We start from the raw sequence: 25,286 nt of genomic DNA on the forward strand, positions 1-25,286 counted from the left end.
GTATTTTTACCCCTTACCTAAAGATCTGTGAAACTTTGAACTTGAGAGATGATTTAGGGTATCTGCTGCAAGACATTTCTAAGTGACAAAGCATTTAAGAGGAAGCAGAGCATAAAAGTTTGGAAAACGTACAGCCTGATGATGCAGTGAAGAAAATTACATTTTCTGGTGAGAAATTCAAGCCAGCTGCAGAAATTTGCATAAGTAATGAGGAGCCAAATGCTAATCACCAAGACAATGGAGGAAACGTCTCCAGGGCATTTCAGAGGTCTTCACGGCAGCCCGCCCATCAGAGGTGCAGGGACCTACAAAGAAAAAATGGTTTCATGGGTCAGGCCCTGGGCCTTGCTACTTTGTGCAGTCGGGACTTGGTGCCCTGCATTCCAGCCATGGCTAAAAAGAGCCAACATACAGCTCAGGCCATTGCTTCAGGGGGTGCAAAGCCACCTAAACCTTGGTGACTTACACATGTTGTTGGTCCTGCAGGTGCACATAAGTCAAGAATTGAGGTTTGGGAACCTCCACCTAGATTTCAGAGGATGTATGAAAATACCTGGATGTCCCTACAGACATTTGCTTCATGGGTGGAGCCCTCATGGAGAACCTCTGCTAGGGCAATGTGGAAGGGACATGTGGGGTTGGAGCCCCTGCACAGAGAGTAGAGCTGTGGGAAGAGGACCACTGTCCTCGACACAAGAATGGCCAATCAACCGACACCTTGCACCATGAGCCTGGAAAAGACATGTACATTTAACACCAGTCTGTGAAATCAGCTGGGATGGGGGCTGTATCCTGCAAAGCCACAAGATTGGAGCTGCCCAAGCCCCTTGAAGCCCATCCCTTGCATCAGCATAAACTGAATTTGGGACATGGAGTCAAAGGAGATCATTTTGGAACTTTAAGTTTTAATGACTACCCTGTTGGATTTTGAACTTGCATGGGGCCTATAGCCCATTTATTTTGGCCAATTTCTCCCATTTAGAATGGTGTATTTACCCAATGCCTGTACTCCCACTGTATCTAGGAAGTAACTAACTTGCTTTTGATGTTACAGGCTCATAGGTGGAAGTGACTTGCCTTGTCTCAGATGAGACTTTTGACTTGGACTTTTGGGTTAATGCTGGAATGAGTTAAGACTTTGGGGGATTTTTGGAAGGGTATGATTGTGTTTTGAAATGTGAGGACATGAGATTTAGGAGGGGCCAGAGATGGAATGATATGGTTTGGCTGTATCCCCACCAAAATCTCTACTTGAAATATACCTCCCAGAATTCCCACATGTTGTGGAAGGGACCAATGGGAGACAATTGACTCATGGGGGTAGTTTCTCCCATGCTATTCTTATGATAATGAGTAAGTTCTCATGAGATGTTATGGTTTTATAAGGGGCTTCCACTTTTCTTGGCTATCATTATTCTCTTTCCTGCCACCATGTGAAGATGAACATGTTTACTTTCCCTTCTGCCATGATTGTAAGTTTCCTGAAGCCTCCCCAGCCATGCAGAACTGTTAGTCAATTAAACCTCTTTCCTCTTTAAGTTACCCAGTCTTGGAAAGTTCTTTATAGCAGTATGAGAATGGACTAATACAACCCCTGTGAAAAGCAGTATGGAGATTTCTCAAAGAACTAAAACTAGAACTATTATTTGACCCAGTAGTATCACCACTGGGTATCTACCCAAAGGAAAAAAAAAATTGTCTTATCTAAAAGATACCTTGACTCATATATATATTTCAGCTCTATTCATAATAACAAAGACATGGAATCAATCTAAGTGTCTATCAACAGTGGATTAGACAACGAAAATGTGGTACATATACAACATGAAATACTCCATAGCCATAAATAAGAATGAAATCATATTCTTTGCAACAACATGGATGCAGCTGGAGGCCATTATCCCAAGTGAATTAATACAAAAACAGAAAGTCAAATAACACATGTTTTCATTTATAAGTGGAAGCTAAACAATAGGTACATGTGGACATAAAGATGGAAACAATAGACACTGACTACTCCAAAAGTGGGGAGGGAGGGAGGCAGTCAAGATTTGGAAAACTACCTATTGGGTACTATGTTCACTATTTGGGTGACGGGTTCACTAGAAGTGCAAACCCCAGCATCATCCAATATACCCAAGTAAGAAACCTTATTGCATTGGGAGTTATACCTGATGTAAATGACGAGTTGATGGGTGCTGACGAGTTGATGGGTGCAGCACAGCAACATGGCACAAGTATACATATGTAACAAACCTGCACGTTATGCACATGTACCCTAGAACTTAAAGTATAATACTAATAAAAAAATAAAAAATAAAGAAACCTTCATATATACATCCTGAATCTAAAAGTAAAAAATAAAAAAAATAAAAATAAAGGTTGAGATTGAATTTAATGGTCACTGAAGTTTAGGAATTAAGAAAAAAAATTGTACAAGCACTTAAAAAGGTGAGAAAAGTCACCTGTAGAGAGGGAAAACAGATGCCAATTTGTTTAATAAAATGACACAAGGCAGAAAACAAGGGTTGCAGAGTGTTGTAGGAAAATAAATATGTCCGGTAAATATAATGGTGGACAAAATCAAACCAAATAACCTCTCAGTGATGTGGAATCTGTGGGATCAAAAGACAAACAATGAGCACTGGATCCACTATATCTCCTGTGATAAATATTGTGTCCCTTGTACATTGTATCTGGCACATTGAAGGCACTCAATATTACTTGTTGAACAAAAAATAGAGAGTAGAAATCAGTGAAAATGAAGACAGAAAAACAATAGACAAAACTAATGAAACTAAAAGCTAGTTCTTTTAAATGATCAATAACAGTGATCTTTTAAAGATCAGTAAATAAATGCTAAATAAAGAAGAACAATTTACCAATACCAAGAAGAAAAAAGGTACATCACCCCAGACCTTACAGACAGTAAAACAATAATAATAAACAATAAACTATTAATAAACAACTTTATACCTTTGAATTCAACAACTTATATGAAATGGAGCAATTCCTTGAAAGACACAAAGTATCAAAACTCACTCGATAATAAATAGATTATCTGAATAATATTGAAATGTAATTTGTACTTCAAAACATTCCCACAAAGAAAACTCCATGTTCAGATGGTTTCGCTGGTGATTTCTAAGAAAGATTTAAATAAAATTATTAGCAATTCCATGTGATTTCTTCTAGAATACATAAATGAAGGAAATACTTCCTAACTTATTACCCTGGTACTAAAACCAAGTACAGTGCAAGAAAAGAAAACCACATACAAATATCCCTCACAAAAATAGACTAAAACATTCTTAACCAAATATTTAAAAATTTAATCAAATTATATATAAACAGAATAATACATCACTACCAACTGAGGTTTCCTCCAGGAAGAGAAGGCTGGTTTAACATTTGAAAATCAATCAGCATAATTTACCATTTCAAAAGATTAAGGAATAAAAACTATACAATCATTTCAATAGATGCAAGAAAAAGCGTTTAACAAAATTCAATATCCATTAGTGGTAACAATAATAATAGTAATAATAAAAACTCAGTTTAATAAACATAAAAGGGAACTTCTTTAGCCTGGTGAGAGGCATGTATGAAAAACCTGTAGTGAACATCATACTTAATGGTGAAAGATTTAACGCTTTCCCTCCAAACTTGAGAATAAGGCAAGAATGTCTACTCTTATAGCTCTTATTAAAACATCATGCTTTATGTCCTAGCCAGTCCATTTAGGCCAAAATAGAAAAATGAAAGGAATGCATATCAGAAAACAAGAAATAAACTTGTCCCTGTTTGTGGACATGATTGTGTAGAAAATACCAAACAATCAACTGAATCCCCTGGAAGTAGTAAGTTAGTTTAGCAAAGTTGCAGAATACAACTTCAATATACCAAAATCAATTGCAGGTTAATAAACTAGCACTGAACAATTGGAAATGTTAAAAAAAATACAATTTACAGTAATACCCCCCCCAAAAAAAACCCAGAAAATATATAGGTGTTTATTTAACAGAGTATGTGCTGGATCTGTTTTCTGAAAACTATAAATCTCTAGTAAAAGAAATCAAACAAGATATAAATAATTAGCAAACGATAAGCCACAGGTGGAGAAACATTGGAAATCATATTTCTGATGAAGAGTTTGTATCCAAAATATATAATGAACCCTCAATACTCAATAATAAGTAAACAAACAACACAATTAAAACTTATGGGAAATATTTGAGTAAAACACTTCCACAAAGAAGTGGTGTATAAGTATACAAAAAGATGTTCAACAACGTTTGTTACTAGAGAAATGCAAATTAAAACCACAACAATAATATTCAATTACACACCTAGGTAATGGCTAAATTTTTAAAAAATGACTGTAATAAATGTTGATGAGGAAGTGAAAGAAATGAATCTTTCACTGAATGTTTTTCAGTGCATTTGAGAATGCAAATTTGTACAGCCAATTTTGAAAACAGGTTAACAACTTATGAAGTTAAACATACACTTACCATACCACCCAGAAATTTCATTCCTAGGTATTTACTCAAGAGAAATGAAAACTTACCTGCACACAGAAACCTGTGTGCAAATGTTCTTAACAGCTTTATTCATAACAGCCAAGAACTCAAAACAGATTCAGTGTCCTTCAGTGGATGAATTAACTGTGGTACATTAATACAATGAAGTACGACTTTAAAAGAAAAAGGGACAAACTACTGATGACACACAGCATCACATATTTATCTCAAATGCTCTATGCTAAGTAAAAGAAGCTGGCTGAAAAGTCTACATGTTGATTCCATTTATATGGTAGTCTACAGAAGTCAAAATTATAGAAACAGTGGTTGCCAGGAGCTGGGGTAGCTGGAGGGCTTGCTAAGCAAGCAGCATAGGGAAACTTTTGGGAGTGAAAAAAATATTCTGTGTCTTGATTTTGGTGATGGTTTGATGACTATATACATTTCTCTTAACTCATAAAACTGTACATGAAAAAGAGTGAATTTTACTGTATGTAAGTTTAGAAGTGAATAATAACAATAGATAAAAAGTACAATATTAATATAGACATGTTGACCAAAATAAGATATTAAATGTGTTATGTTTAACTTGGCTCAACACTTTGTAAACAAAAACATCAATGGCATTTATCCAAAATGCACATTTTTAATATTGGAAAGAATGTGTTATATTTGAATTGATGATGATTTATGGACTTGTCCCATTTTATTTATTTGCTTATTTATTTAGAGACAGGATTTTGTTCTGTCACCCAGGCTGGAGTGCAGTGGTGCAATCATAACTCACTGTAACCTCAAACTCCTGGGTTCAAGAGACCCTACCACCTGAACCTCCTGAATAGCTAGGTCTACTGGTCTACTGGCACATACCACCATGCCGCATTAATTAAAATTAAAAAAATAAAAATTGTAGAGGTGGGGGTCTCACCATGCTGCCCAGGCTGGTTTCAAACTCCTGGTCTCAAAAAATCCTCCTGCCTCAGCCTCCAAATGTGTCATCCCATTTAGAATATCTTGTTTTCCAGTAATGAATACTTATAAGTTAATTTTTTAGTACTTTTCAAATGTTTTAATTAGCGGGGGCATTAGTAAGGCATTGAGCTGCTTTTAAGTATGGCATCGAATCTGTAAGAACAGTGTTACATCATATAGGAATTTATCTCAAATGTTTCCATGTGAAAATATAGCCTTAGCTATCTGAAATACCTAAGGAAGCAGTCATTCTTAGAAGCTGTATGTTTCAGGTACTTCCAAAGCAACAAATCTAAAAAATTATACTCATTGTTCAGCTTGTTTGAATAGAACATACTAAGCATGATTTAATATTTTCTCAATGTCTTAGAATCTTCATCAAAATACTGAATCTTAAACCTGAGTAGAACCTGAAAAATTCCATATCTAAATATGATATATAAACTTAAGAGCCTAGTTATACTAAAAATATAGGTATATTACAACTATAACATGCTTTACAATTTAAGACAAATGAGTTCATATATCATAACTTATTTGTAGCAACCAGAGTGATAGACAAGATGACTTGTACAATCCAGCATTTTACAGACTTAGTAATGGGTATTCATGGAAATTAAATGATTTACCAAATTGTCAGCAATGAAGCTGAGCATAAAACCGAGGTTGTCTTATTCCTATGGGTGGGCATGTGCTGAATGGGTAGCACAATATAGAATATTGGGGGTAAAACTAAATGAATTGTTACTTCAACACTCAATCCCTTAATTCAGCCACCATCCCCACCACAACCCAACAGACTTCAATTTCCAGGGAACCAATGCTTTGTCATTTTATCTTCCACATAAATAAAAACCCAACTTTAAAAGATATTGTTTTTAAAACTCTGTTTATTTTTATTATTTTGTTGCAAATGATTAAGAAATTTGGCTGTGCAGTCATTCATTCAATATCTTGCCACTTCAGAGGCCAAGATAACTAGGGTGGATGAAGGTAATGATAAATTATCTTGCTCAAATGGGGTTATCTAGTTGTTGTAAAGAATTAACTTCCTATAATATAGTAGATCTTTTGAGCCAAGTGGCCTTGCTGCTGTTGTTTCTGAATTTAAAGGGAAAACTAAAAGGTCCCTGCATCTGCATTGTCTATTGTCAGAGTTGCAGTATCCGGAAATCTGTTTAGTATTCAGTCATCTTTATTTGGCTATTGGTATCAATGGGGAAGGACCTGGTGTGTTTTGTAGGTTGATATCACACTTAGATAAATGTAAGAGTTGCAGCCAGCTAATGGGAAAACATGGGGCAGATTTTATCATACTTGGTGATCACTTACATCTTGTACTTTAGGCTTTTTGCAGTAGGTACAGCCTTGCAGAGGAGGATCAGAGCTCTGATTGTACATTAATGATTTGAAGTTCACCATTGTCCTCAGAACCCATTTCAAAGTACCTTGCTTCTAAATCCATACCAGCTTCTAAATACCAGAAATATTTCCGGTATTTGACCTCTATCTTCTGACTCTTCTCTTGACTGCGGCTGAATCATTTAGGAAAAGAAACCCCAAACTGCTCTGAAATCTGGCAGCCATGATAGTGAAAAAAAAAAAAATGCTTTAATGGATATTGTTCCTGCTCACTTGTCCACGCATCCTTGAAAATTTCGTTCAGTTTAGACTTACACATTAGTGCACTGAATGAGATCCCCTTCAGAAAGTCCGTAGAAGTCTTTGCTTCTGATGTTTCAGAGAGAAACTTTACTCTCATCTTTCCTGGTGCTTGCCTACATCTGATTTTCTCTCATCAGATCTCTTAACATTAGATAGGAGATAGATGAGATAGATGCTTGTGTGGGCAAGAAAGAAAGTCAGGTGTACCGACTGCACTGGATGACTGGGTGACTGCTTACTTTCCTTATTAGAGAGCTTTATTGTTCAAAGCATTCAGAGAAAGATGTTATTTCCATGTCAATGTACTTGATTATTTCCATACACAGTATGCTAGAAAAATTCCTGTCTGGTTTGGCTTGAAGAGCTTTGTTGTTGCTCTTTTTTTCTTTTTTCTTTTCTTTTCTTTTCTTTCTTTTTTCTTTTCTTCTTTTCTTTTCTTCTTCTCCCCTTCCTTCCTTCCTTCCTTCCTTCCTTCCTTCCTTCCTTCCTTCCTTCCTTCCTTCCTTCCTTCCTTCCTTCCTTCCTTCCTTCCTTCTTTCCTTCCTTTCTTCCTTTCTTTTCTTTTCTTTTCTTTCCTCTTTTTTTCTGTTTTGAGACAGTTTCTGTCACCCAGGCTGGAGTACAGTGGTGTGATTTCAGCTCACTGCAACCTCCACATCCGGGGTTCAAGCAATCCTCCTACCTCAGCCTCCCAAGTAGCTGGGACCACAGGCTCACACCACCATGCCCAACTAATGTGTTGCTGTTTTCTTAATTTTGAGGAGACACTTTTCTTGGAAAAGATGTGGTATTTTTTTCTGTCAATTTTTGGGATTAACAAGTTTAGTGTGACAGCTTTTAACAAGAACCCAAAATTGACTTAATCTAATCACAAGGATTCTTTATTAAATGCACTACTAGAATTTATCGTTTTTAAAGAAGAGTTTGACCTGACTTATTATTCTTTAAATTCACAGAGTTGTATACCCTTAGTATTAAACATTTTATCTATTGGCAGGAAAGATAAAACATTTTTCTAACTTATCTTGTCAAATTGTGATGATGTCAATTTAATTAAAAGGTACATAGTTTTAACATGGTTGTTTTTAGTAAAATGTACATAATTTAAAATTTTTATGTATATTCTATGTTTATTAAAATAATTATTTTGGTTAGTATTCCCTAAAGCACAGAAATGTTCACAGTCACTAAACCTTCTTTTTTATATTTAAGCTCTAAAGAGAGGTTTTGTTTTAATATATAAGAAGAATCCCTTTATCCAAGAGGAAAAACAAAAGCACCCTTTTGTTCCAGAGCAGAGCTTCTGGCTATAAGACATATGCCAGATGCCTTGCTTGACAAAGAACAGTGAGTGTCCCTGTTGATAATTGATCACGTATGGCTACCACCATCTCTGACTTTACTAGCCATAAATATTTATTTCAGTGAAATTACCTTTTTTTCCCCCATATATTAACACTAACCAGATAAAGACTTTCATCTTTTTTGTTTTGTGTTTTTTTTCTTTAAAGTTGGTACATTATCTGAATAAATTCAATAAGTGTTTGCACTATGCATATTTTTCATTGAGAAGCTGTCTCCCTTTAGCACACAAATTATTGCCCACTACTGGGGATTAATTCACTTGCAGAAGTCTTACAGCTTGGAAGCACTGAAATTGTATTAAAAAAATAGGAGTACAAATTCTACACATACCAAATTTTTATTCCAATTTTCAGAGTATCTTCTTTTATTTTTAGATGAATCTACGTTCTGTATTTACTGTAGAACAACAAAGGATTTTACAGCGTTATTATGAAAATGGAATGACAAATCAAAGTAAAAATTGCTTTCAGCTCATATTACAGTGTGCACAGGAGACTAAGCTGGACTTCAGTGTAGTCAGGGTAAGTATTGAGGTCTTACACTCAAATTTAAAGCTTCTTATTACAAGTGATATTTGCTTAATACGAGAAACATACTCAGGGTATGAAGTCACTAATTTTATAAACAACTTCACTTCCCTGGTATAACAATACTGTTTTAAAAATAAATAGGACTAATCTTTCAGTTTATATTTGTTTCTATAAATACCTTGAAACCACAAAAACCCTTGCAGTGTAAACATCTTTTTAAAATCTTAGCTTTTTAATCTAATACATACATTTAAGATTCATTGTTGATCTTATGCTCTTTAAACCCCAAATTAATATAGATGTAATCCCCAAAAATGATATCAGTAAAACAGGCATTTATCAAGTGAATACTATAGGTGACGTATTTTTCATTGTATCTGAATTTTTCATCAGGCATTTGGTCTGCTTTATAAATACGTTCTCTTTCTAAGCAAAATGCGTGCGTTTTGATGGGTAGGCAAGTAAGGGACAAGGAATCCTAAGGGAATAAATTTTTCTTTATCACAGTCATAGTTATTCAGTGTAAAAATCAGAGCTGCTACATTCTTGAAAGGTAATGAGAAGGTGATTGAGAAAAGACAAGAAATAAATCTAACAGAACTGGTCACAGATTTTATTGAATGCATAGGAACTTTTATGTCTGTTTGAAAATGTTATAAATCCTCTTGGTGTGAAATCTTAGTGATTGAAAGATTAGCAACTTTCTCCTACTTCACATTCATTAGGCTAATTTAGGAAAGAGAAAGGATGTCTGTTCTTAAGTTTATTTTGCTTTCAATGTACCTTCAAAGACCCTAAAGATAAGTATAGCTTAATAATTATTCAGAATATGTGTTTCTTAAAGACTACAATATTTATTAGCCTTCAAATAGGGAATTATGCCACCAATTCTAGACAAAAATATCCAGGATATCTGTTTCTTTTTTTCTTTTTTTTTTCTTTTTTTTTTTGAAATGGAGTTTTGCTCTTGTTGCCCAGGCTGGAGCGCAGTGGCGCGATCTCAGCTCTCTGCAGCCTCCACCTCCCGGGTTCAAGCGATTCTCCTGCCTCAGCCTCCCAAGTAGCTGGAATTACAGGTGCCCACCACCACGCCTGGCTAATTCTTTGTAGTTTTAGTAAAGACTGGGTTTCGCCATGTTGGACAGGTTGGTCTCGAACTCCTGACCTCAGATGAACTGCCCGCCTCGGCTTCCCAAAGTGCTGGGATCACAGGCATGAGCCACCGCGCCCGGCCCAGGATATCTGTTTCTTATTTTCTGAGACCAGTCATCATACTCAGATTTGTTTAAGAACCAGAAATATCTCCTATTAACAGCTCTACATGGCTTATTTGAAATATCTTCACTAAGCCACAGAGCAAAATGTCTAACTGTATTAGAAAATATAATATAAAAATGTGTTAGATTTTAAGTTGATGAGATTGCAGTTAACAAGTGCTACTTTCTTTTTCCTGCAGTAATTTTCTCTGCTTTTTTTTTTTCTTTTATCTTGTCATTACCTTAAAGTGAAAACCCTTGCCAGGCAGCTGCATTGTGAAAATCTTTCATATTGTGAAATCTTTCATATTTCCAATGTGTTATTGCAATCTTCCCCTCATAACTTACTTTATTGTGATTGAATATTGAGAGTGTTGAAATACAGAGATTTATATTTATGCTCAAAATGGTGTGAAAATCTAGAACAAACAATGGGAATGAAATATATAATTTCTTAGAATATAGATTATCAGTAAAATGTTAACATGTTACAAAGAAGTGTAAAAAATGGATTCATTCCCTCCATTCCAATGTAAATTTTACAGAAATTCAGTCTTCCTAATCTAAATCCCAACACAATTTTGATGGCTTTTCCAGTTAAAGGGCAAAAGGAATTTTTTTGTAGACTCATCACTCTATATCCCACCCGCTTCCCCGGATACTTTGCTAGGGTTACATGTTCTACTTGAAAGATATCTTTATTATTATTAATAAAGTATTCATTGCATTTTTCTTTTAAAAAATCTTTAAGTCCCACTGTATTGAGAGCTTGATCTCAATGTAAAGAAAACTTAAAAAGTTAAAACATCAAGCAAAAATAAATATACTGGGGTAAAAAAACAAGAAAACAAAGAAAGAGATATAGAAAAAAGGGAAAGAAGTTTAGAGACAGTGAATTTCAAAGAGAGAACTGAAACATAAATTTATGGACACTAAAGATTAATGACCGAATGACTTTTCTTTCTTTTTTTCCTGTGTAATATCACTTTATTAGTTCCTAAGCCCAACTTCTCATCATATCAATTTTGTTTGACACATCTTTTAAGATGTAACATAAATGAGAATCATTTACATCTTATAAGCTTTGGTATATTTTGATAATAATTGATAACAACTGAACAAATTTTAGTAAAATTTAATTCAGCTTTTGGGAAACCTCAGGCAATGTATTTTCTTTATTTTCATTTTAAATGGAAATATTTCTTATATACCTTCCTATTTATATACTTTCCTACTTTTTTCAATTGAGAATGTGGAAAATAATTGAACCCTTACTTTTTGACTCAGGGTTTTCACTATGGAAATCAATTATTATACTGTGCCATAAAATAATAATACTCACAACTTGGTAAGGTATATGGAGTTATTTTTTTCCTTAAAGGACGCCAGACTGCTATTTAGTGATTTCTCCCATTGCTTCTGTTTTGTGTTCCTTCTCTTTTCCCTTTAGTGAGCAATGTTTAGTGAACAATTTTAGTTTTGGTACTCTCGCGGTGCCTGTCAACAGCAACCTCTATCACTAATATCCCTTCTATTTTGCAATTTCTAATTTGTTGTTGACAGTTGGTTTTAAGGTTAGGTGTTGTAGTGAAGTACATGGATCTCGTGACATCTATGTTGGTTGTGTTCTGGACAAGGGAGGTTGCTAGGTTGCTATATAGCCATTTCTTATGTATATGGATATTATTCTACTGCATTTTACTTTTTGATGAGTACATTATATAAATATCTATTAAGCTACATAAGAAACTATATATAATATGCATATGCATGTATAAACTATACAACTTTATAAGTAAGCCATAACTTTGCAATGCACTAAAATCACTCTTAAACTTCCTGAGTTAAAGTAGACATTGAGTGAAGAGAACACAGTAGGTTATGTTGTGTGCGTGTGTTTTTCTTTTTTTAAGTGGCCCAGAGCTGTCCTCCAGATGTCATAGTTCTTGAATTCAAATTTTATAATTTTACTGTGCTTTCCCATTAAATTTTTTAATGTAATGCTTTTATATTTTTGTAAAGATTATGTACAAATACGTTATGCTTCTCACAGATTATTTTTACTTAAAAAGCCATAATGTGGCAACTTATTTTGAATATTTGTAAAATTCAACTTTTAACATTTTAGTTTTAAATATTTCTCTAGTATATAATTTAAAACCTTTTAGTTTTTCTCCCGTCTCCTGTGACATTTATATTCATACATCTTTCCGCTTATCATTCTCACTCCTGCTGTTTCATGAAAGTCAGAGTGAGTTTAAAATTTCCACTGCCTCATGTGAAGTAAAGTGGAACACTACAGTTTGTGGAACATTTTCTTTATGGGAGAAACAATAATTATAAAAATAAAATGGCCAATAGAGATGACTATTTTCAGGAGTTTCTAACCACTACATGTAGGGTAGTGGAAGGTTTAATGTGCTTTCAGGCAAGGTAGAATTGACGGAATCTTTGCTCTCTCACTTGCGCGTAGAATATCCTTCCACAAGCTATTTATTATTTCTGAACCTCAGTTTCTTCATTTACACAGTTAGAAAAATAACACCTACCAAAGGAGGTTTTTTATACATATGTATATATATAACACTCTATATAGACAGATCTATTATAGATCCTTTATTATAGATCCTTTATAGATTATTATATATTCTTTATACTTTAGATTTTTTATTTTATTTTTTTCTTTTACCTGTATGTACACCTTGGTTCCAAGGCAAATGAAAATCTATCTATCTATCTATCTATCTATCTATCTATCTATCTATCTATCTATCATCTATCTATAGAGAGATCACATAATGGGGATTCAATATATATTAGCTTTTATTTACAGTATTACAGCAACACTAATGTCGTATATAATTTTAAATTGTATAAGATGTACAGTAAACATTGAAAATTTGACAGTTTATGTGGTCTTCAAAAACACATCCATATAAAAGTTAAACAAATATACTCTGAACCATGTTTGTTCAAGGCTGGTTCATTTCATGTTTTCATTTATTCAGTTCTTTTAATTCTTTTTTAGGAAAATTTTTGGTGGAGACCGAGTCCCACTATATTGCCCAGGCTGGTCTCAAAATGTTGGCCTCAAGAGATCCTCCTGCCTGGCTTCCCAAAGTGCTGGGGTTACAGGCATGGGCCACTGGGCCTGGCCTGTTTAATTCTTAATAGATTAATGTGCTTTGGTGTTTATAATATGGTACGCATTTTGGAATCATTATAAAGTTTAGTAATCACATTATAGAATATATTTCTTATTGTATAATTTTAGATCCGTGACTCAGAAAAATAATACTAAGATCATTATAATAAATTACTTACATTAAAATACATATTTTGTAATTAAATCCTAAACATCAACCACTAGTATTTTTATTAATAATCTTATTCTGTTTAGAAAATATCTATTTATTGTACAAAATTTGGTAAGTAGAGAAAAATGTAAAGAAGACAATAACTACCATAAATTAATGACAAACTGAAAACAAAATTTACAACTTGTAACAAAGAATTATTACTGTCTTTAGTAGAAAATTACTCTTACAAATCAATTTAAAAAGGTAAACACCTCAATATAAAAATAGGCAAAGGTAATGGATAGGGAATTCTATGAAAGTAATATTGTAACCATAGAAATTCATATCAAAGCAGCAATTATACACTTTTTATTTACTCCTGGACTAGTAAAGACTATAAAAAGATAATGCAAACTCTTGGTGAGGGTGTGAGGAAACCAGAACTCTTACATTGGAGGGCACTTTGAAAATATTAGAGCCTAGCAATTTTTCTTTTAGTATTACATTCTAATGGAGCAGCAGTACAAAGATGCATCTACGACGAGGTATATGGCAATATGATTTATAATAAAGAATATTTCAAAAACTACTATAAATACCTGATAGTATGAAATTAAGCAAGTTACAATATATTTATAAAATGGAAGTTGATGAGCCTAAAGATTGCAATTGTGTATTTGTTTAACAACACTATGAGCATTTCTTAATGCCATTAAATAGCCTATCTTTAGTATGTTCTTAATTTTTCAGTATTATAAATAAATATATGATGAACATCATTGCATATAAACTTTATCTACATTTGTAGGTTATTTTTAGGATAAATTACCATAAATATATTTACTATGTCAAAGTGTATAAACATTTTTAAGTTTCTTGATACATATTAGTTGGATGTGTTATGAGGAGAGAAACAATAATACACTCTGTTCTCAAAGTTTGAAGGTATTTATTAAGTATGAGTCCCTGATCATCTTTGTCTTTATACTTTAGTTAGCTTTTCTGTTATTTTATCTTTTTCTTTTACTTTTATGCACACTTTGGTTCCAAAACAAATGAAAATATAATGTATCATGTAAAATTTGTTTTTTCTTGGTTTGTTTTAAATTTTTTTTTTATAATACCATGTTTTATCCTTCCAGACGTGGGTTGGCAATAAGAGAAGAAAGATGAGTAGTAAGAACTCTGAATCTGGAACAGCAACAACAGGAACCTCTTTGTCAGCTCCAGACATTACAGTCAGAAATGTGGTTAATATTACTCGACCCTCAAGCCAGCAGTCTTCTTGGACATCTGCCAATAATGATGTCATTGTGACTGGTATATACAGTCCAGCCAATTCATCAAGTAGGCAAGGAACAAACAAACATACAGACACACAAATTACAGAAGCACATAAAATCCCTATGCAGAAAACAGCCACTAAAAATGATACTGAGTTTCAGTTGCACATTCCTGTTCAAAGACAAGTAGCACACTGTAAAAATGCTTCCCTGCTCCTAGGTGAAAAAACAATTATTTTGTCAAGACAGACAAGTGTGCTAAATGCTGGAAACTCAGTATTCAATCACACAAAGAAAAACTATGGAAACTCTTCAGTACAAGCTTCTGAAATGACAGTACCTCAAAAATCTTCTGTGTGCCACCGACCTTATAAAATTGAACCAGTTGGGATTCAAAGGTCATATAAGCCTGAACATACAGGTCCAGCATTACATAACTTATGTGGGCAAAAGCCAACTATTAGAGACCCTTACTGTAGAACACAAAACTTGGAAATCCGTGAAGTGTTTTCACTGGCAGTTAGCGATTACCCCCAGAGAATTCTGGGAGGAAATGCCCCACAGAAGCCTAGCTCAGCAGAAGGAAATTGTTTGTCCATTGCAATGGAGACTGGAGATGCTGAGGATGAATATGCCAGAGAGGAAGAGCTGGCATCGATGAGAGCACAGATACCAAGCTATTCGAGATTTTATGAAAGTGGCAGTTCCCTTCGAGCTGAGAACCAAAGTACAACCTTGCCTGGACCAGGAAGAAATATGCCAAATTCACAAATGGTGAATATTAGAGATATGTCAGACAGTGTACTGTATCAAAACAGAAACTACCATTTGACACCACGGACCTCATTACATACAGCATCTAGTACAATATACAGTAATACAAATCCGTTAAGGAGTAATTTTTCTCCTCATTTTGCATCATCAAACCAATTGAGATTATCACAAAACCAAAACAATTACCAGGTAATGTGTAAATTTATTTTATAAAGGTTTTAAAAACTGTGTTTGTATCCAGTTAGATTTGGGACCTGGATCGCTTAACTCGTGTATTGAAGTAATGTGAGATTTTTGCTTCAAAGTGGTGGTTTGGGGTTAACTCCTTGAAGAATCTTGTGCTTTGTTTCTCATGTTTTTAAATGATGAGGTCTTTTTTCAGGAATATAGTCATTTTTATAATATGACAGTTTTTTCCTGACATTTAAAATGATTTTGTTCAGGAAATGGGAGCTTAATGGGTAGTATGAAACTTCCCACTACTAAAATAGGGTTAAATTGGTCAGGCTCATGCTCTTGAAAATAGATTATTCCTATAATGGTTTTCAGTTGCATTTTGGGGAGCTGTCATTAGATGAGTGGTGGCTTCCCTGGTACATACCCAGGCAAGTCAATCATTTCTTTAGGTGCTGATGGCTGAGAAGTCAGAGGCTATGGTAACTCAGCCAACTGCTTTTTATAAATGTAAATGCTTTATTAAAACATTAAGTGAGACAGTAGTCAAGTAGTCATTTAAAAAGTTTATAGGGAAAAGACATATTCAGAGTAAGAATTATTGCAATTTTAGACCTATGTGCAAAATAATTGTTATTTATTTACTGTTTCATATATTCAATTGTTCAGGTATGCTTCAAATAATCACATTAACAGTGAGGTATAAGCCTACCTCAGAACATCTCTTAACCTATAGATAATTCCCTCTGAAAAATCTGCTTTAGAGAATTTGAATAGCAGAGCTTGAATGGTTGCCATTTTTCCTTACTACTGGCTAGAACTTCTTCTCTTTTCTTTTCTTTTCCTTTTTTTTTTTTTTTTAGACGGAGTCTCGCTCTGTTACCCAGGCTGGAGTGCAGTGACGTGATCTTGGCTCACTGCAACCTCTGCTCCCCGGTTCAAGCAATTCTCCTGCCTTAACCTCCCAAGTAGCAGGGACTACAGGCGTGTGCCACCACGCCCAGATAATTTTTGTATTTTTATTAGAGATGGGATTTCACCATGTTGACCAGACTGGTCTTGAACTCCTGACCTCAGGTGATCCGCCCCCCTCGGCCTCCCAAAGTGCTGGGATTACAGGTGTGAGCCACTGGGCCCAGCCTAGCACTTCCTATCTTTTCAACCACAATACTTAAGATTTGTCTGGATTTAAGATGCTTCCAGGCTGTTCTGAACCAGTTTAAGGAACCATCTTCTTTTAGCTCCCTCTATCTTACAGCTCTCTGCTTGAAAATGAAAAGCAATAACACAGTATAGGAAGTATCTCTCTATCATCTGGTCATAACACAAGAACTCCATCTTCATCAATAGTCATTCTTTACTGATAACTGACTCATTTTTATGTGCTTGTTCTTTAAAGAAGCATGCTTAGAGTAACATTGAATCATACCATTAATATCCTCTACACATCCCTCCTTCATCCACCTACTCTTTTGCACTTCTTTACTGCTTCAGTGTTGTTCTTAATAATAGTAATAACAATAACACTTACCATTTGTTGAGGGCTGACCATGTGCTGGGACCTTTGGTCACTTTATATAACTAAATTCATTTAATCTTCATGATGATCTGGACAGATAGGCATTTTATCCATATTTCAATTGCTTGCCTAGGATTACATAGCTAGTAAATGACAAAACCAGAATTCCAACTCAGAAATGTATTATTTATTGTATTTTCTACTTTACCATACAGCATAACTATTTCAAGTGTATTTGACTTACTGGGAGGTCTGAGAATGCAAGGTTTAATTTTAATTTTTTTAAAAATCCACCACTCCCTAAAGGATAATTTAACCTGTGATTTTACCTTTACATAGTCTCTACTTTTTTCTGACAGAGTTTTTGAAGAAACAATTTTTTAAAATAAAATAACCTGCTTTTATTTTATTTATTGCAACAAAATTTAGCAACTGTTGTATGAATGGTAATCTTCTTAAAAGAAAGGCAACCTGACATAACAATTTAGAGTATAAGCTTAGAGCATGGACAGACCTGGATTCAAATTCAAGCTCTGCCATTTTCTGCTTGTGAACAGATAAGAAGGTATAGTATAGCCAGTGGCTTATCCTCTTGTGTAACAGTTTCTTTATTTGTATAATGTGGTTACTAATTCCTACTTCACAGGAATCTGGTGACAGGAAACGAAAAAAAAAAAAAATCTAGGCCAGGCTCTTTGTACCTTTCCTGGCACATAAACTTCTTATACATATGAACTAATAGTTGGAAAGTTAATGAAACTCTGCTAGTCTATGTCTCATTTACATTCCATTTCAAGTAAAATTTTGCACAGACCACAATTATCAGAAGTTATTTGAGAAATAAATAACATGTAACACTGTCTGAAAGAAGACTGGCAGTAAGCTATCACTTTCATTACAACCATTAAAAGCCCATTGTTATACTATATCAGACCTGTGTAAGCCAACCTGACTTGAGAGAATATAGTGGAGAAGCCCTGGGGAATCATTTAACCCCAACTCTTTGTTCAGTTAGTTAATATTTGGAAAATCAAGGCAGCATGGAGAAGTAGAATCCATGGAGTTTTAGCCTCCAAGGTGTTGCTGAAGCTCTATCACCAACACTCGTGGATCAGAACTTAGAATAGAATCCGTGGTCTTTTTGTCAACTTTCTATTATTATTATTATACGTTAAGTTCTGGGGTACATGTGCAGAATGTGCAGGTTTGTTACATAGGTATACACTTGCCATGGTGCTTTGCTTCACCCGTCAACCCATCATCTACATTAGGTATTTCTCCTAATGCTATCCCTCCTCTAGCCCCCCACCCCTCAATGGGCCCCAGTGTGAGATGTTCCCCTTCCTGCATCCATGTGTTCTCATTGTACACCTCCCACATAAGAGTGAGAACATGCAGTGTTTGGTTTTTTTGTTCTTGTGTTAGTTTGCTGAGAATGATGGTTTCCAGCTTCACCCATACTCCTGCAAAGGACATGAACTAATCCTTTTTTATGGCTGCATAGTATTCCATGGTGTATATGTGCCACATTTTCTTTATCCATTCTATCATTGATGGGAATTTGGGTTGGTTTCAAGTCTTAGCTATTGTGAATAATGCTGCAATAAATATACATGTGCATGTGTCTTTATAGTAGAAAGATTTATAATCCTTTGGGTATATACCCAGTAATGGGATTGCTGGGTCAAATGGTATTTCTGGTTCTAGATCCTTGAGGAATCGCCACACTGACTTCCACAATGGTTGAACTAATTTACATTCCCACCGACAGTATAAAAGCGTTCCTATTTCTCCACATCTTCTCTAGCATCTGTTGTTTCCTGACTTTTTAATGATCACCATTCTAACTGGCATGAGATGGTATCTCATTGTGGTTTTGATTTGCATTTCTCCAATGACCAGTGATGATGAGCCTTTTTTCATATCTTTGTTGGCTGCATAAATGTCTTCTTTTGAGAAGTGCCTGTTCATATCCTTTGCCCACTTTTTGATGAGATTTTTTTTCTTGTAAATATGTTTAAGTTCTTTGTAGATTCTAGATATTAGACCTTTGTCAGATGAATAGATTGCAAAAATTTTCTCCCATACTGTAGGTTGCCTGTTCGCTCTGATGATAGTTTCTTTTGCTGTGCAGAAGCTCTTTAGTTTAATTAGATCACATTTGTCAATTTTGGCTTTTGTTCCCATTGCTTTTAGTGTTTCAGTCATGAAGTCTTTGCCCATGCCTATGTCCTGAATGGTATTGCCTAGTTTTTGTTCTAGAATTTTTATGGTTTTAGGTCTTACATTTAAGTCTTTAATCCATCTTGAGTTAATTTTTGTATAAGGTGTAAGGAAGGAGTTCAATTTCAGTTTTCTACATATGGCTAGCCAGTTTTCCCAGCACCATTTATTAAATAGGGAATGCATTCCCCTTTGCTTGTTTTTGTCAGGTTTGTCAAAGATCAGATGGTTGCAGATGTGAGCTGTTATTTCTGAGGCCTCTGTTCTGTTCCATTGCTCTATATATCTGTTTTGGTACCAGTACCATGTTGTTTTTGTTACTGTAGCCTTTTAGTGTAGTTTGAAGTCAGATAGTGTGATGCCTCCAGCCTTATTCTTTTTGCTTAGGATTGTCTTGGCTATGCGGGCTCTTTTTTGGTTCCTTATGAAATTTAAAGTAGTTTTTTTTCTAATTCTGTGAAGAAGGTGGATAGTAGCTTGATGGGGATAGCATTGAATCTATAAATTACTTTGGGCAGTATGGCCATTTTCACAATATTGATTCTTCCTCCCATGAGCATGGAATTTTTTTTGTTTATTTGTGTCCTGTCTTATTTCCTTGAGCAGTGGTTTGTAGTTCTCCATTTTGTCAACATTCTTGCTATGAAACTATAAGAAAACAAACAATTCTCTTGGGTTTCTCACCCTGAAAGTATACAGCAGAGATAGCTGCCTCTTTTCTGTGTTACAGCACTTATCTTCAAGCTGAGATACTATTTCTGGAGGGTAGTATAGTACTAAGCTATTTAGAAAATTGAGTACAAATTGAAGAAATCCTAAAGGATACTAAGAAGTTAAAATCAGCTCTCTTTAGGAGACTCTTGGGAATATAATATTAAGGGTTGAAGTGGTATTAAGGAAACCGGCAGGATGTGACTATAGCAAGATACTATGAACAATCAAGTTCCATTTCAAAAACTCTCCAGGCTAACCTCACTCACGGAGTCAGATTACAATCATATTGGTCTCCCTCCAAAGTGCCATTCACTTTTCATATTACCTCTATGTCAGACTGCCTGCTTATCACAAGAGTGCTGTTGTGATTAAAGTTTATTAACGATCATCTTTGTGAAGATATTGGGGTGCTTTGGAAGAAAGGCGCCATGAATACAACATGTATCATTTCAATTATTATTGTGCCTTGATAATTAATTGCATTCACATCTCTCATGGATTTTAGAAGGTCTTTGGAATTAATAGAAGTAAAGCACTTTGGTGAACTTCTTTTAAAAATCTTTGTAAGCACAATACATTTCTATTAGTAAAAGTGCCTTGGTAATGTCTTCCAACCTTCTTTATTACTTGTGGACTTTAGTGCTTTTGTTAAAAAGAAACAAAAGTTTAATAACAATAGAAACTTTAAATATCAAGGCATTTAAACAAACACAAATGCTATTTTGCCTGAGGAAAATGAGAGCCAGTAAGATTGAGTGGCTTGGTCAAAATGACTCTCAGGAAAATATTCAAGTTTTTAAAAAAATAATTGTAATCTGTGTTGAGTGGGTAGAGTTAGCAGGGATCACTTTTAAATAATTTGATTAAGACATATATTACATAATATAAAATTCACACATTAAAAGTGTGAATTGAGTGGTTTCTAATATATTCACAGAGTTGTTCAAGCAGCGCCACAATCTAATTTTTGAACATTTAATCACCTCAAAAATGAACCCCATATGCATTAGCACATGGCATCCCCTATCCTGTCACTAAGCAACCACTAATGTTTCTATCTCTATGGATTTATCTTTTCTGCATTTTAATATAAATGGAGTCATACAATATATGATATATATAACATATAATATATATAATATAATATGGGCCATTTGAGAGTGGCTTCTTTCAATTAGTATGATGTTTTTAAGGTTCATTCACGTCATGGCATGCATTAGTACTTCATATTATGCTTCTGATCCATGAATGTGTTATGATTTTTCACTCATTACATCTGTTCAGATTTCTTTCAAGAATGTTACATACTTCTCGGTAGAGAAAATTTCTGTTTCCTTAATTTCTTTCTAAGTTTATTACTCTCTTTGATGCTAATTTTTAAAAATTTCTTAACTTTTCAATTAATAGAACAATATCACTCAATTATGATGATAAATGTTCTGACTACTCCTTTACTGGGTTTTGTTTTCCTTAGTATCAAAAGAACAGCCCAATACTTATTTACCACATTGGTATTTTGGCTTATTGCGCTTTTATTGTAAAAAATGCGCTACTCTTTCTAGCCTCTGGTAATCATCTCTTTACTCTTTATCTCCATGAGTTCAATTGTTAAAATTTTAGCTCCTGCAAATAAGTGAGAATACATGATGTCTGTGCCTGGCTTATTTGTCTTAACATAATGACCTCCAATCCCATCCCTGTTGTTGCAAATGACAGAATCTCATTGTTATTTATGACTGAGTAGTTCTCCGTTGTGTATACGTACCACATTTTCTTTATTTATTCACCTGTTGATGGACACTCAGGTTGTTTCCAAATCTTGGCTATTGTGAATAGTGCTACAATAAAGATGGGAGTGCAGATATCTCTTCAACTTACTGATTTCCTTTATTTTTGATAAATACTGATACCTTTATTGTCTCATTTTATGGTACCTCTATTTTTAGTTTACTGAGGAACCGCCAACTGTTCTCCATAGTGCATGTACTAATTTGTATTCCCACCAGCAGTTTATGAGGAAACCCTTTTCTCTACATCTTCACCAGAATTTGTTATTGCCTGTCTTTTGGATAAAAACCATTTTAACTGGGATGAGATGGTATTTCATTTTAGTTTTGATTTGCAGTTGTCTGAAGATTAATGTTGTGGAGAACCTTTCCATATACCTGTTGGCAATTTGTGTGTCGTATTTTGAGAAATGTCTGTTCAGGTGTTTTGCCCATTACTAAATCAGATTGTTAGATTTTTTTCCTATAGAGTTGTTTGAGCTCCTTATATATTCTGATTATTAATCCCTTGTCAGACAGGTAGTTTTAGGTATTTTTCTCCCATTCTGTGTGTTGTCTCTTCACTTTGTTGATTGTTTCCTTTGCTGTGCAGAAGCTTTTTAACTTGATGTGATCCCATTTGTCCATTTTTGCTTTGGTTTCCTGTGCTTGTGGAGTATTGCTCAAGAAATCTTTGTCAAGTACAGTGTCCTGGAGATTTTTGCCAAAGTTTTCTTCTAGTAATTTCATAGTTTCTGGTCTTAGAGTTGTTTTTAATACATATTTTTTAAAAAATTTTATATGGTGAGAGATAGGGGTCTAGTTTCATTCTTCTCCATATGAATGTCCAGTTTTCCTAGCACCATTTGTTGAAGAGGCTCTCCTTTTCCCAGTGTATGCTCTTGGCAATATTGTCAAGCATGAGTTCATTGTAGGTGTATGGATTTGTTTCTGCGTTCTCTATTCTGTTTCATTTGTCTATGTGTATGCTCTTATGCCAGTATCATGCTATTTTGGTTACTACAGCTTTGTAGCATAATTTGAAGTCAGGTAATGTGATTTCTCCAGTTTCGATCTTTTTGCTCAGAATAGCTTTGGATATTCTGGTTCTTTTATGGTTCCATATAGATTTTAGATTTTTTTTTTCTGTTTCTGTGAAGAATGTCATTGGTATTTCGACAGGGATTGAATTGAATCTATAGATTGCTTTACATAGTATAGACACCTTAAAAATATTGATTCCTCTAATTCATTAGCATGGACTATCAGTTCTGTTGTGTCCTCTTCAATTTCTTTCATCAATGTTTTATAGTTTTCATTATAGAAATCTTTCACTTTTCTTTTAGAAATTTCCTAGGTATTTTTTTTTTTTTGTAGCTATTGTAAATGGGATTACTTTCTTTCCAGAATGTTTGCTGTTAGCATTTAGAAATGCTACAGATTTTTGTATGTTGATTTTATATCATGCAACTTTACTCAATTTGTTTATTAGTTCTAATAGTTTTTTGGCAGAGTATTTAGATTTTTCCAAATATATTATTATATCATCTGCAAACAAAGATAATATGACTTCCCCTTTCAAACTTATTTCTTTCCTTCTCTTGGTTGATTGCTCTAGCTAGTGCTTCCAGTACTATTTTGAATAACAGTGGTGAAAGAGGGCATTCTGGTTGTTTTCCACATATTTGAGGAAAGGCTTTCATTTTGTCCCCATTTAGTATGATATTAGCTGTGGATCTGCCATATATGGCTTTCAATGTGTTGTGGTATGCTCCTTCTATACCCAGTTTTTGAGAAGAATTTTTCTTTTTATCATGAAGGGATATTGACTTTTATCAAATAATTTTCAGCATCAATTCAAATGATCATATGGTTTTGTTCCTTCATTTTGCTGATATGATGTACCACATTGGTTAATTTGCATAAGTCTAACCGTCCTTAAGTTTCTGCGATAAATCCAACTTAGCCATAATGAATGATCTTTTTAATGTGTTCTTAAGTTTTGTATCAGTGTTCATCAGGGATATTTGTCTGTAGTTTTTGTTTTGTTTTGTTTTGAGACATCTTTGTCTGGTTTTGGTCTTAGGGTGATACTGGCCTCATAGAATGAGTTTGGAAGTATCTTCTCATCCTCTATCTTTTGGAATAGTTTGAGTAGGAATGGTATTAGTTCTTAAGTGTTTGGTAAAATTTAGCAGTGAAGATATCAGGTCCTTGGCTTTTTTTTGCTGGGAGACTTTTTGTTATTGCTTCAATCTTGTTACTTATTATTGATCTGTTCAGGTTTTGAATGCTTTAATGGTTCAATTTTGGTAGGTTGTATGTATCTGTAAATTTTTCAGTTCCTTTCAGGTTTTCCAAGTTACTGGCATATAGTTGCTCATTATAGCTTCTAATGATCCTTTGAATTTCTGCACTATCAGTTGTAATGTCTCCTTTTTTACCTCTGATTTTGTTTATTTGAGTATTCTCTCTTTTCTCCCCACAGGTAGTCTCACTAAAGGTTTGTCAATTTTCTTATAATTTTTAAAAACCAACTTTTAAATTCATTGATCTTTTGTACTATTTTTTATTTCAATTTCACTGATTTTTGCTCTGATTTTTATTTTTATTTTCTAATAACTTTGGGTTTGGTTTGCTCTTTCTTTTCTAGTTCTCTGAAATGCATCTTTAGTTGTCTATCTAAAGTTTTTCTACTTTTTGAGTGTAGGCACTTACAGCTTCAAACATTCCTCTTAGTACTGCTTTTGCTATATCCCATTGTTTGGGGTGTGTTGTTTTATCATTATCATTTGTTTTGAGAAATTTTTAAATATTCTTTTTATTTTCTTAATTAGCCCACTGATCATTCAGGAACATATTGTTTAATTTCCATGCATTTGTATAGTTTCCAGTCTTGCTCTTGTTATTGATTTCTAGTTTTAATCCATTGTAGCCAGATAAGATACTTGATATAATTCCATTTTCTGAGTTTTTAAAAGGTGTATTTTTTTGGTAGGGTGTATACTCCAAAACATTTTTGTAGGTTCTTTAGCTAGCATCTAAAAAGTATGAAATAATCCAACTTAAGACTTCTTTCTTTTTTTTTCTGAAAGCACTTAGTCATTGCAGTAAAATGAAGTATGACACCAATAGGGAATCATGAATTCTGATCTTTCATAGTATATTTTGCAATAACCAGTTTATGGTCCATTTTTCTTTAATCTGATGACCTCTTTGAGGC

At 34.2% G+C, this 25,286-nt stretch overlaps 1 protein-coding gene across 3 annotated transcripts in view; it reads left to right on the forward strand.

The window, feature by feature from the left end:
* Positions 1–25,286, forward strand: part of LOC105483643 (highly divergent homeobox) — a 198,947-nt gene that overhangs the window by 25,910 nt on the left and 147,751 nt on the right. For all 3 annotated transcript variants that reach the window (XM_024793345.2, XM_011744604.2, XM_071088977.1), the window contains 2 exons: positions 8,900–9,046; positions 14,753–15,856. In XM_024793345.2, the coding sequence (XP_024649113.1) occupies positions 8,900–9,046; positions 14,753–15,856 (1,251 nt within the window). The remainder of the gene's footprint in view (positions 1–8,899; positions 9,047–14,752; positions 15,857–25,286) is intronic.

This window comes from Macaca nemestrina, chromosome X (assembly GCF_043159975.1).
Source record: "Macaca nemestrina isolate mMacNem1 chromosome X, mMacNem.hap1, whole genome shotgun sequence".
NCBI classification, from domain to species: domain Eukaryota; kingdom Metazoa; phylum Chordata; class Mammalia; order Primates; family Cercopithecidae; genus Macaca; species Macaca nemestrina.